General features: G+C 44.4%; 1 protein-coding gene across 1 annotated transcript in view; it reads right to left on the reverse strand.

Moving 5' to 3' along the window:
• Window positions 1-14,112, reverse strand: part of BDP1 (BDP1 general transcription factor IIIB subunit) — a 1,412,545-nt gene that overhangs the window by 66,848 nt on the left and 1,331,585 nt on the right. Inside the window, exons 39-40 of the mRNA XM_086960808.1 lie at window positions 8,143-8,182; window positions 7,740-7,950 (exon numbers count right to left, since the gene is read on the reverse strand). Of these exons, the coding sequence (XP_086816934.1) occupies window positions 7,740-7,950; window positions 8,143-8,182 (251 nt within the window). The remainder of the gene's footprint in view (window positions 1-7,739; window positions 7,951-8,142; window positions 8,183-14,112) is intronic.

The following is a 14,112-nucleotide window of genomic DNA, read 5'->3' on the forward strand; positions in this document are numbered from 1 at the left end:
AAACACACCATCAGTGTTGGACCAAGTTCTACTTAGAAAAAATGTGCAAGAAACGAATGACACCTCACGGAAACACCACCAACGGGGTAACTGGTATGTAATCTCCAGACAGGCCCTTGTCTCATCATCGGTTGTCATCCGATTCTCAAAGAAAGAAGAGGGAAAGTGTTCAAAACAAACAACCAAAACGTGCAACAAACAGAGGAAGCAGAAAGCATCTGCTAGTGACAAACAAAAACATAAATTAGTGCATAAACACAGCATCCAATTCCCTTCAATAACTTTATTCATAGAGGAATGAATGTCTGCTGTTGAGATAAAAAGGCTGGTAGCTATTCATGCATACCATTACCTATTGCCAATGCAGACATGTTTCACTGCCACAACAATTTTGGCAGATTCATCAGGGCTGTACTATATGCTGCCACTCCACTCTTGGACACTTGTTCTGTGTTAACCAGAGACAGCCTGACTGCTCATACCAGCTGCCTGGGAATCAAAGGAGATGCAGAAGTACTCCTAACGTGAGTCTCCGCCTTCACTTAGCTTGTAGCAATCGTGAAATCGTGTATCAAGCGCCTCGTCTCGTTCAAGCAGCATATAGTACAGCCCTGATGAATCTGCCAAAATTGTTGTGGCAGTGAAACATGTTGGCATTGGCTCTGATCAACATATGTTAAGCTTTCCATATTTTCTCTGCAGAAATTTGACCAGTCATGGTGAGCCCCTAGGCATCCTGGATAATAACCCATGAATTTCCATCTATATTGAACCTACCGTAGGCTTATGATACCGCCGGACACTATGGAACACACTTTAAACATCACGCAGACCCATTAACAAGTCTGCACTTGTGGTAGGTATATATACCTTTTATTCCCTCTTTGGTAAGGAATTAATTTAGTTTCTTAATGATCTCAATTGTTTGGTTATTTTAGCTGGCCCATTTTATGTATGTTCTCCACAGAGCATCGGGGAAGCAGTCTACTGCGGGGCCATATAATTATCAGGTCCCCATTGGATTTTTATCCTTGAAATGTGGCGTTCCTTCCTGTTGAAGTGGTATGATGTCCATCCTGGTCCTCTCCAGAAACGTCTCTAATTTGTTTCTATTATTTGGGAAGTGGAACTATATCACTTTTAAGTCATTCTGTTCTCAGATATTAACATCTTTGGTGCAGAGATACAAGGTGTCTTGTTGCACGAGTGCGTTCATTACAGCATGTTGTTTCTGGGTTTTAACTTTGTCGCATGAGAGGTCCTTGTTGGATATTTTCACTAGATCACCACCTTTCTTTAATCCTGAGCACGTGGGTCTTCATTCTTGACTGGAATCATTATTTTTGTCTGAGTTATATCTTTCTGTCTTTGCAGTTTCATCCAGATTTGTTGCCTTTTTTTATCTAACCATTTGCTAATTGTGTGCGCCCCTCCCTAATATTATGTCTCTGACTCGATCAATTAAAAAAACATGTTTGGTTATTATTTTGAAATATGTATCTCTCTCTGCAGATTACTTGTCCCACTGTTAAGTTGTACATCTCCGCCCTGACGAAGGTGTAGCCCCGGCTGGGGCCTTACACCAAAACGCGCGTCGGCGTTTTCCTGATTGGGGATATTATCTGATCTTATTTCCATCTCCCCAATTATTTACCTTCATCTGTAACATCTAGATCAGCCTGTGGCTGTGATATACTTTGGATATATTGTATGTATGTGGTATGGAATGCATGTAATTTTGGTATGTATGATTGTATGAAAGGAATATTTGGAGTTGTTTTGTGGGACTTTATTGATGACATGAGTTTTGTATTTTTTTTTAAAAAAGAATTAACCATATGATCTGATATCTATGTATTGAATGGTATTTATCTTGTGTAATAAAATCTTTACATATTTGTATTTCAATTGTTTGTTTTTGGGGGGTCACTGTTGTATTTATTGATTGACCTTTTAGTTAGGCATATGATTGAATCTCAGTGGCAGGTATTTACTTGATTGCGTACTTTGTTGATTTTTCCCCGCCTACCTGCCTGTTATTTACCGGGGGCCCCCCCTTCTATTTAGGGTATGGAGATGACAACACCTGTAGTTCACTGACCCTCCGGGCAGATGTAATTACCACCAGAAAGGCCGTCTTGATGGGCAGAACGTTAAGTATGAAGTGGCTCAAAAGGAGCACACATTAGGAAAGTAAGAGCCAAGTTAAGGTTTCATTGAGGCATAACAAACGGAGCTAGAGGAAATACGTGTTGCAAACCTTTAAGGAACCTATTTACAAGGTGGAAATGGCAGAAAAATAATTCTTCAACCTGCCCATTGCAGAGCTCTGCTGGGCCGGGTAATGATAAATAGAAGAACTTGGGAAAGGAATGCAGATGAGGTGGTCAACCAATTTGACTGTACACCTGTGCTCCCAGGAGAACATAGCAGACTTTGAGCGGAAGGTTGAAGGTTGAAAGCTGTCAACTGTCACCACTTAATGTCCACAAATAAAGGTGCAGCAGTGAATGGTTTGGGTGAAGAACCCTCCTCTGCTGCTGCGACAGAAGATCCTGCAGAAGCAGCAGCCAGATCGGTGGACTGATTGTCATGCTCAACCGTTCAGGATACCAACCTCTCCAAGCTCAGTACAGAGCCCCAAGGATTACTTGTGCCTGGTCGTTCCTGATCTTCTTGAGATCTATGGTCAAGAGTTGTATGGGTGAGAAGGCGTACAAGAGGCCAGAGCACTATTCAAGACTAAAAGCGGTGAGAAAGAGTAGCCCTTGAAACACCAGTGTGCGGAATGGCTAGCATTGCGCATTCTCAGCGGTGGTAAACAGATCCAACCAAGACTCCCCACTGTTGAAAGACAGCTTGTTTCACCGCCGGTTGGAGATGCCACTTGTGATCCGCTAGGCATCTTCGATTGAGTTTGTCCACCCTGGCATTCAAAGAGCCTGCTAAGTGTTGAACTACCAAGGAAATACCCTGATGTTCCAGCCAAGTCCTGAGACATATGAATTATTGACCCCACCCCACCCCACCCACACTGTTTCTTGCAGTACCATATGGCGGTGGTGTTGTCAGGGGACAGCTTCACTAGCCTTACCTTGATGGAGGGTAGAAAGGCTTTGAATGCCAGTCGTACACTTTTCAAAGAGCAGTGCACGTGAACAGAAAGCCTTTGAGTCTTTTTACAGTTTATTTTAATCCTTTATTATCAGTTCAAGTTATGCATTTCTCTAAAACATACAGAACCATAACATTTCGACAGACTATATATATACAATTTATTCTGTCAAAATGTTATGGTTCTGTATGTCTAATATATATGTTTTGAGTTACTTTATCTGCAGCTCTGAAGAAGTTCTTGTGGCAGTTTGCCAATTGGAACGAAACACGTTGGCTGCTTCTTTTTAGAGAAATGCATAACTTGACCTGATAATAAAGGATTAAAAGAAACTGTAAAAAGACTCAAAGGCTGTCTTGTTCATGTGCACTGCTCTTTGAAAAGTATACGTTTGGAATCTGTGAACAGTGGCACCAAAGAGCAACGATTGCTGAGAAGTGTGCACGAACTTGGCTGTTAATAGGTCGACGGTATCAAATGAGGTGCTTATGTTCGATAAGTCTGTTGCCCTTTTGTATTTTTTTAATGCCTATCAGATCAACCAGAGCTCAAACAGGTTGATGTGGACTCCAGATTATGCCGGCGACCAGAGGCCTCTAATCTCCACCTCTCCCAGCTGCCCGCCCCAGAGTGACGAGTGACGCATCTGTCACTACTGTCCAATCTGGTTCGGGAAGGGAGAAGGGTCTGCTGTTGACCCAATCGCAGTTTTTTAACCACCACTGCAGATCTTTTGCAGTGAACCTCCGAGATATGAAACATGTTGTAGAGTTTGTTAAATGCTTCACCAACTGGAACTTCAGATTCCACTGCAGAGCCCACACATGCCAGCGTGCATGTGTCACAAGAAGGATGCAAGAGGCAATGACACATAGTAGCCTCAGAGTCAGTTTCACCGAAATCCAGGATAGAGGCTGAAACATCAGTATCATAGCCTGAATATCCTGTAAACTCGCCATTCAGGAGAATAAGCCCGATACTGCACTTTGTCCAGAACAACCAGGATGAAAGGAAGCGTCTGAGAAGGGCACAGGTGTGACTTCGGTACATTGATAGTGAACCCCTGCGAGTGCAGGATGTCTGTCGTAGACTGGAGATGGGAGATGACGTCCTGGGCGAGTCCTCCTTCAACTGCAAGGTGTCGAGATAGGGTAGACTGGCAACCCTGATCTCCGCAGATAAGCAGCAACTATCGCTATCACCTTGGTGAACATCCAAGAGGGCTTATAAGGCCAAATGGGAGCACAGTGAACTGAAAGTGCTTGTGATCTACCGTGAATTGCATGTAGCGTCTATGGGCAGGCAGGAAGGGGATGTAGAAGTAGGCATTCCTGCAAGTCCAACACTACCGTCCAGTCTCCCAGGTCCAGGGCAGACAGGACTTGAATGAGCGTGAGCATTTTGAATTTCTCCTTCTTTAGGAAGAAATTGAGAGGGCACATGTCTAGGATATGACAAAAGCCTTAGTCCTTCTTGGGCATCGGAAAGGAGCGGGACTAGCATTCACAAAGTACTTCTGATACCAGCACCATTTCTATGGCTCTCTTGGCCAAGAGTGCCGCCACTTTCTGGTGGAGTAAGGAGATGTGTTCTTCTTTCAGCCTGTCGCAAGTAAGTGGCATGAGTGACGGGGCAGACATGCGGGGGAAGTAGCCCCTTCGGGCAATCTAGAGAACCTAGCATTCAGATGTTATCGACCTCCATTGGTGCAGGTGATGGCGTATCCTAACTCCCACTGGATGCCCATAATGTTCGGAGGGCAACCTAAAGAGGCTTCGAAACTGCAGCTGCCGAGGGAGTGCTGAACTGGCCCGAACTCTGGCTACCTGACTCGCGAGGCCTGTGGGTGCTGTGTCCTCGGCCTCGCAGAGGTTAGGAAGCTTGTGCGCCATGGCGGCTGGGCAGGTAGAGGCGCGGCTGGAAGTGGTCTGGGGTTAGCAATGGGCCATGGTAAGACTCAAGGACCTGGCAGTAGCTCTGCGGCCCTTGAAACGATCTAGCGCTGAGTCCGCCTTGTCTCTGAAGAGACGGGAGCCATTAAAAGGAATGTCCTGGCCATCCTCTGAAAAGCCAGTGGTTCTCAACCAGGAGTTGCACATATGGCCCACCGACAATGAAACTGCTCTGCCCAGTGAGTCGGTCGTATCCTATCTGCAGCAAATGGCAAACCTGGCTGTGGCCCTCCTGTCAGCAATAGCTTGGGAGAGTATCGCTCGGGTCTCCTCCAAGACCATAGGCACCACCTGCGCAACTGAGTGCCAGAGTGATTGGGAGTATCAGCCCAAAAGGCACACAGTGTTCACAGACAACAGTGCCAGGCTGGAGGAAGAAATCATTTTCTTGAATAAGGTATCTAGCCTCTTCCTGGTCCGGTGGAGTGGTAGGGAATGCACCAGGATTTAGTTTAGACATGTAGGATTGGACCACCAAGCTCCCTGGGGTGGGGTGTTAAGTGAGGAGTTGGTGTCTCCTGGGACAGGGAAATGGTGGCAGGCTATTTTTCTATTCACAGGAGCCATTGTGCAGGTCTTGGACCAGGCCCTGAGTATGATGTCTGTGAGAACTTTGTTAAATGGTAGAAGAGGTACAGCTGCGGTGACTGCCGGTTGAAGCACCTCCATCAAGACATTAGCCACAGAGGATAGAATAAGGTCCAGGACCTCGGCTGTCCTCATCACCACTGCAAATGATGCTCTCTTCTCCATAACCACGACCTAGATGTCCCCACCCCCTCAAATAAGGAAGCGAAATCAACCACAACCAAATTTACAAGTGCAAAGTTACTACTGTTACTATCATTGTGATCGATTGGTGTAGAAAATAATGAACATAAGCCAATCAATCAACCTTACACACTTGCAAATTTTGTGAAAATATAATTGCACTGTTGATGTGTAAAGCAACACAAAAACAAAAACAGAAAGAAAACACGCACCACACCCTACACAGATGGAACCCATGAAAAGGTTTCATAACTCCATGTTCTGATAGATACTCTGCTCCCTCAATGGATTTTCGTCAGTGAAATATTTGAGCCACTTGATAGAATGTCTGAAACCTCTTACGATCTGTCATTGCTCAAGTATTACAGCAGATGTCTCCATCCCTTTTGGAGCACAAACTACTTGTGTTCAAAGAAAACTGATCCCAAGCTACTATAATTTGTGTTGCAACAGTGACCACATAAGACAAGATTATATTAGTGGCCACCATATGCAAGATTACTAGCAGTGATCACCTCAGTGTCACGGACAGGGTTGCCAGCAGAAGGTAAAAAAAAGACTTTGTCAATTTTGAGTGCCTCTACATGGGAACATCATAACAGCCATAGCTGAAATGTCTGTGGCACCAACATAATGATATTAATAATTATCAAGGAGGTACCCATCTTTTCTAATGGATACTATTCTCTCAGAGAAATGATGCAGAGCAAAACCAATAAAAGGGCTGTTTTAAGTACAGTGCAACAATGACAAATCTTGACTGATGGAGCCAGCAACCGAGCAAGAATAAGGGTAAAGGCAGACCATATATAGAAACACTGGCTAATGTGAATGACCGTATGTTGCCGTGTGAAGGTGTGAGGGATTAATACACCATTACAAAATCAGCCACTGCTGTGTGAAACCTCATTAATGTTGAGGACCATGTGTAATCGGAACATACTGTAAAGGCATAAACTAAACTGAATACTCATGGGATCAGCATTAGACCCTCAAGTGCAGTTTGGAAACTGCAGACAGAAAGTAACTGGGCATGTTACATTCTTATGTGCTCCAAACACATGTACTTGTGGACACCTGCACATTGTTACCTAGAAAAGATAGAAGACCACGTCCAGATAAAGGATGCATTAGTGAGAAGTATTGTTGGATCCTAAAGATAGGAAAATGAATAGAATGTTCATGAAAAAAGCCTTCACCTGAACATTGCTCTCCTAAGCCTATAGAGCAGCAACAATTTAGATACCTCTTGTAGCTGCCCACAGCCAAGGCATCACGGCTTCCCAGGACAACTCCGTTGAGCCTACGGACACCAATTTGATGATATGGTGCATGGCAATAATATATTTAGTCAACAGCAAATTAAGCACATCTCGTAATCAAAGGTAAAAAGCGATGAACCGTAATCGGAACACTGAGCTCCAATAAATTGTGAAGCTATCTAAATAAATCCCACCTAATGTTCTCCCGACCCTGTTCAATAGTCAGTACCTAAACCTAAAGTTCAGAAGAATAAAATACAGCCGTCTATGGGTTCTTGTCCAGTGGCCCAATAGCAGATTCTGGCTGCAGTCATGGCTGAGGCATTAACAAATGTATGGGCCCGGTGAGATCTACCAACCTCTGAAAATGATCCACCTCACTCATCCTTTTTAGTGCGAACAAAGAAACCATTTGCTTTATAGTCCCGACCAGCTCCGGTAGTGGAAACACACTTAACAAAAATTAGCCATTACCCATCCAATGAACAAACATTCTCAGCCTTCAAATCAGATATTTAAAAGATAAAGAATCTTTAAACTGAAAAGTATTGGTATCTATTATAATCAACTTTTACCCAGCAATTACTGAGCGGGCATTTTTCTATTAGCCTGCCCCGCAAAAAGAATTTCCATATTTACCTTGTATTTGTGGTTTTGGAAGAGGGTGTTGCCCTTTCTATGAGTACAGAAGGTTTGTTCTTCCAGTTTGAGACATTTCTTTTTTCTGCACTTGCAACTATCATTTGGTGTTTCTTCATCACGATTCCTTCTTCACAATGGATGTTGGATATCTGCCCTGAATGGCTTGCAGACAAAGGATCACTGTGCTCCAATATGGAAAAACGGCTACCTTCAGGACAAAAGCAAAGTTTATTATTGTAAATACAAAACCATCATGCTAAGAGTCACAGAAATTACAAAACTATTATAAAAGTAGTTTTTACAATAAGTACGAAGACTATTAACCGGTAAATTGCTAATCCTACAAGCTCTCGTTCACATTCCTTATTTCAAAATTATAACTAAAATAAAATCTACTCACCAGCATTGTTTGGAGTAATCGGTGGTCCTTGAGGCATTGCCTATATTAAAAAATAAAAAATAATGTGATATTAAAAAAATATATTCCTTATGGTATGAGGATCTTGAGGTCAGTTACAATATGATGGTTGCATAATAAACTTTGGCAAAAAATATGCAGAGATTTAGGTAAATAGCAGGAACAAGCTGTACTACTTGTGAAGACCATTCGAAATCCTGGCAGACTATGCTTTTGCATTTCCAATGTACACCCCTTTCGACTGGCTAAACACTTCTTTACAAGCAGACACAACACTCTTGCTGATCCTTAGGGATATCTACCCTCACCCATGTCTCTACCTTGCCATGGCCATCTTTGACTTTTATTCTGTCTTCTATTGCCATTTCTCTGGCCAATGCTAAGCTGCAAACCACAAAATTTAAATGCTAAATATACATTTTATTCCCTAACTTTAGATTCACTGATGTATTTATAAAACGTGTTAATTACAAAATACAGACCATACACCTAGACAATCTCTTCAAACCTTACAAAATATTTCCTAAATACAAAGAAGTTATGCCAATGAAAGCAAATGGTTCAAGTTGATTCATAAGATACATAATTAACATGAGCTTAAGAATGCCCATGCTTGTATTTAACTTGTTAAGAAGGAGCCCGCAATTGTTGCATTGCTTTTTATGCTAAGTGACCATCTGTATGAGTAAACGCAAGAATGTTTGCTATTTTGCACGTTAACCATGGCACCATATGAGCCATCTGAGATGTATGTATGGAATTAATATGTACATGTATAATACATGTATGATGCGATTGTAATATGTTCTGATAAGGAAAACGTAACACACTCGAATCAACTCTACTTACTCACTATATTAGCTGTAAGGTAATTTGCGGCATGGATACAGATCGGTATACGCTATATGTTCAAATACCGCTATAATGTTTTGAATAATTTGTTTGGAGATTGCCTACCGGTTCTATTGACATTGCACTTGCCTGTCAAATGGATCTCGTATGCTAAAATCTTATAAACAGATCAAACAAAAAAAGCACTTGGTAGAAAGTGAACCATGGCCCCATAATTGGGGCACCTTGCCGCACTCTAAATTCAACCACAGATGCTCAGCGAGGTTTTTTTCTTTATTTTAAACGCAGAATAAAAATACATACTAGTGATGCCAACTTCTATACACATGCAACTCTAGATAGCGCTGCTAATTGCATACAAATATATGCCCTCTCCGAAGGCGAGGCTCTGCAAAAAATACAAAATCAAAAAGGATTAGTGACTTACCTGTACACTATAGTTCTCCAGTATTATCTTTCATAGATTCACATGCTTGTATCTTCCCCGTCGTCATGGTGGGAGTCTCACGGTAACAGAATGGCCAAAGCAGTATCATAGAGAAGAAAAACTGCATAGAAAACCTCATAGGGACTGTATTATTTGGTAACCAGACCTCCTCATTGTTTGGTCCAAAAGTCAGCCAATCAGCATTACTGCCCTGACCTCACACTCCCCAGCAGAACCTTCCTGCCTCAGATTTCCAGCCCTAAGTGCGAGACATGGATAAATACCGAGATAACAGTTTCTACCTGAGAAACGGGGAGGTGGGCGGGCGCATGTGAATCTATGAAAGATAATACTGGAGAACTATAGTGTACAGGTAAGTAACTAATTCCTTCTCCAGTATTACATCTTTCATAGACTCACATGCTTGTATCAGAGTAGCAAGTAGTACCCAAAACCTGGAGCGTTTCCATGGTAGAACTCAGTAGTATGGTTCTGCTGCGTAGATACCTTTAAAATATAATCTAAATATACGCAGAGCAGATAATAAGAAAACGGAACAACATTAGAAGAGTACATGACAAGTTCTTCACAGAAAGACCCATTAAACCATCTATATTAAAATATATATACTGTACATATTACAAACACAGAGTAAAGAATACCTTATTGGAACAGACGTCTCAGAACAGCGTGTCCCACTGCTGTGTCCTCTTTCCACGCAGTGTCCAGACAGTAGTGCCTCGTAAATGAATGCACACTCCTCCACGTTGCCGCATTGCAGATGTCAGGCAGAGACACTCCTGCAAACAATGCCATAGATGTCGCCATCTTTCTTGTGGAGTGAGCATTCACCCTGGAACGCAGCGGCTTTCCAGCTTTTTCATGACATTTAATGATTGCCAACGATATCCATCTGGCAATACTCAGTCTTGACAGAGGCAGTCCTTTCCTCTGACCCTCAAATGCAACAAGTAATTGTTTCGATTTCCGAAATGTCTTTGTTCGCTCAATTTAGAATTTCAAACACCTGGATATATCTAAGGAATGCAGAGCCCTTTCTGCATCAGAAGAAGGATTGCTGAAAAAAATAGGCAAAATAATTGGTTCATTAAGATGGAACGAAGTAGGAACCTTGGGTATAAATTTCGGGTTTGTCCTTAGTATCACTCTGTCCTGTCGAAATTGGAGAAAAAGCTCTTCCACTGAGAAGGCCTGAATCTCGCTAACTCTCCTTGCTGAGGAGAGTGTTAGAAGCAGAGCTGTCTTCTATGAGATACATTGTAAGTCTACCTTGTGTATAGGCTCGAATGGTGGCCTCATAAGTTGTGCCAAAACTGTGTTGAGTTGCCAGGGTATTGGCGGCCGTTGAATGGGTGGAAAAGCTCTGAAGAGCCCCTTGACAAATTCCTTGATTAGTCTGTGAGACCAAAGAGACGGCTCACCCGGCGTCCTCCTGAATCTTGATATTGCTGCCAAATGTACCTTTATTGAGGCATGAGAGAGACCTGCTTTTGATAAGGACAGCAAGTAAGGTAAAATACTTTCAGGTGGTACTGTAAGCGGGTGAAGTTCTTTATCAGCGCACCAGTGACAGAAACGTGTCCATTTCGCTGGGTAGGTTTTGTTCGTAGACGCAGCCCTAGATTAAGATAATATGTACCTACAATCTTGCGGTATGATCATGGACTGGAATTCTCGCTCATGAGGTTCCATGCTGAAAATTTTAGCGATGTCAGTTCTGGATGTAGAATCTGGCCGTTGTTCATTGACATGATGTTCTGGTACGTCGGGAACTGCAACTTGTTGCCCTTTGAAAGTTGTAGCAGGTCTGAAAACCATGCTTGTCTCGGCCAAGCTGGTGCCACAAGAATTATCTGACATGGTTCCGATCTTATCTTGCGAAGCACTCTTGGAATCAAAGGAAATGGTGGGAACGCGTAAGCGAACATTCCCGTCCAGTTCAGATGGAACGCATTTCCCTTTGAATTTTATTAAGGCTACCTGGACGCAAACTGTTCGCACTTTGAGTTGTCCCGAGTCGCGAACAAATCTAACGTTGGTGTGCCCCATTTTTTAAACACTCTGTGAAGCTGGGTGTTGTTCAGCTCCCACTCGTGCGACACATTCTTCGTGCGACTTAGGACATCTGCTCTTGTATTGAGAATCGATTTACAAAAGGGGGTGGTGGAAATATTTTTGTCCACCCTAAGCGTGGAAGGGTATACTCAGATGTGAGTCCCTTGCTCATTGCACCATCAGGATTCAAGCAAGCCGGGCCGAAGAGGCTGAAATGCCAGAAACCGGTCCCCGGTAGCTTGTTTCCTTCCCAGTGTAAGAATTGGCTTTTGTAGTTTGGTTTGCCCTGTTCCCATCATGCACTGGGACAGGAACAGACTAATTTGCATACAGCCAGGTTCTGAAACTGGGATGGTGCAGTGAGCTAAAAAACGGTGTTGGATCTAGCCCTGATCTCTTGACTGGGTGAGAGTATTCTGTTTAATTCAGAGACTCTGTCCCTCACCACCCCTTGTTGTAAATATTTTTGTCCACCCTAAGCGTGGAAGGGTATACTCAGATGTGAGTCCCTTGCTCATTGCACCATCAGGATTCAAGCAAGCCGGGCCGAAGAGGCTGAAATGCCAGAAACCGGTCCCCGGTAGCTTGTTTCCTTCCCAGTGTAAGAATTGGCTTTTGTAGTTTGGTTTGCCCTGTTCCCATCATGCACTGGGACAGGAACAGACTAATTTGCATACAGCCAGGTTCTGAAACTGGGATGGTGCAGTGAGCTAAAAAACGGTGTTGGATCTAGCCCTGATCTCTTGACTGGGTGAGAGTATTCTGTTTAATTCAGAGACTCTGTCCCTCACCACCCCTTGTTGTAAATATTTTTGTCCACCCTAAGCGTGGAAGGGTATACTCAGATGTGAGTCCCTTGCTCATTGCACCATCAGGATTCAAGCAAGCCGGGCCGAAGAGGCTGAAATGCCAGAAACCGGTCCCCGGTAGCTTGTTTCCTTCCCAGTGTAAGAATTGGCTTTTGTAGTTTGGTTTGCCCTGTTCCCATCATGCACTGGGACAGGAACAGACTAATTTGCATACAGCCAGGTTCTGAAACTGGGATGGTGCAGTGAGCTAAAGCACAAGTTACTACTTGTGTAACGATATATCTGTAAGAGACATTAGTTAGTGATAGATTCCTTACCTTAGAATATCCCCAGGCGTCAGACTGGATCCGGAAATTTTTGCGTAGCAATACCCCTGCGCGCTGGTAGGCGTCGTCTGCGGCTCCGCGTCCGTCGTCGGCGTCGTGAGCGCCGGGATGACGTCATCGGAGTATATAGACGGCGCCCATGCGCGCTGACGTCAGTTCTGATAACACAGCTTTTCCGCGCCAGATACGCAGAGCCATGATAGAACTAACACTGGTGCCATTGAAACTAGGGCCCTGAAAGGGGATGACCTTAACCCTAAATATCAGTTCGCAGAACGGGGAGGATGGGAGGGCGGTAAGGAATCTATCACTAACTAATGTCTCTTACAGATATATCGTTACACAAGTAGTAACTTGTGCATCTGAAAGAGACACGTTAGTGATAGATTCCTTACCTTAGAATAGATACCCCAGCAATACCAACCCCGGTGGTGGGTCTGCGAACCAATATCACACCAGAAAGTCCTGGAGGACGGAACGGCCAAAGAAGCCATCCCTCCGGACGTGACTGTCCAGGCAGTAGTGTCTTGCGAACGTGTGCAGCGAGGCCCACGTGGCTGCCTGACAGATGTCCTGCAGGGGGACACCGCGGCCCAGGGCAGTTGTCGTTGCCGTGGCCCGAGTGGAGTGAGCCCGCAATCCAGCCGGGGGCTCCTTCCTCGCCATGGAGTAGCATGCTTGGATGCACAAGATGATCCACCTAGAGATGGTCCTCTTGTGCACAGCCTTTCCCTTCTTCGCGCCCACGTAACCAACGAAGAGTTGGTCATCCACCCGGAATTGGCGAGTGCGGTCTAGGTAGTAGGAGAGCGCACGTTTTGGATCCAGACGGTGGAGCCTCTCCTCCTCTTTCGAGGGATGCGGAGGCGGAAAGAAGGTGGGCAAAGTGATGGACTGCCCGATGTGGAAGGCCGTGACAACCTTGGGCAGAAAGGAAGGTCGTGTACGCAACACCACCTTATCAGGATGAACAGACAGGAAAGGTGGAGAAGAAGAAAGAGCCTGGAGCTCACTCACCCTCCTGGCAGAGGTGATGGCAACCAGGAAGGCCGTCTTTAGAGTAAGGAGACGAAGAGGGCAGTTGTGAAGTGGCTCAAAGGGAGCACACATCAGATAGGTGAGAACCAGATTCAAGTCCCACTGGGGCATCACGAAGGGAACAGGAGGGAACATGTGTGTGATGCCCTTCAGAAATCTACTCACAATAGGGGACTTGAATAAAGAAGGCTGATCTGGTAGCCTCAAGAAGGCTGAAAGAGCAGAAAGGTACCCTTTAAGAGTGCCCAGAGCAGAGCCCTGCTGGGCAAGGGAAAGAAGAAAGAGCAGCACTTCCGAAAGGGGTGCAGAGAGAGGATCCACAGCCTTTGCTGTGCACCATGCCACAAATCTGTTCCACCGGCAGGCGTATACCGACTTTGTGGAGGGACGCCTGGCTGCCAGAATGATGTCGCAGACTTCGGGA

The sequence above is a fragment of the Lissotriton vulgaris genome, chromosome 3_1 (genome assembly GCF_964263255.1).
Source record: "Lissotriton vulgaris chromosome 3_1, aLisVul1.2, whole genome shotgun sequence".
In the NCBI taxonomy this organism is placed as follows: domain Eukaryota; kingdom Metazoa; phylum Chordata; class Amphibia; order Caudata; family Salamandridae; genus Lissotriton; species Lissotriton vulgaris.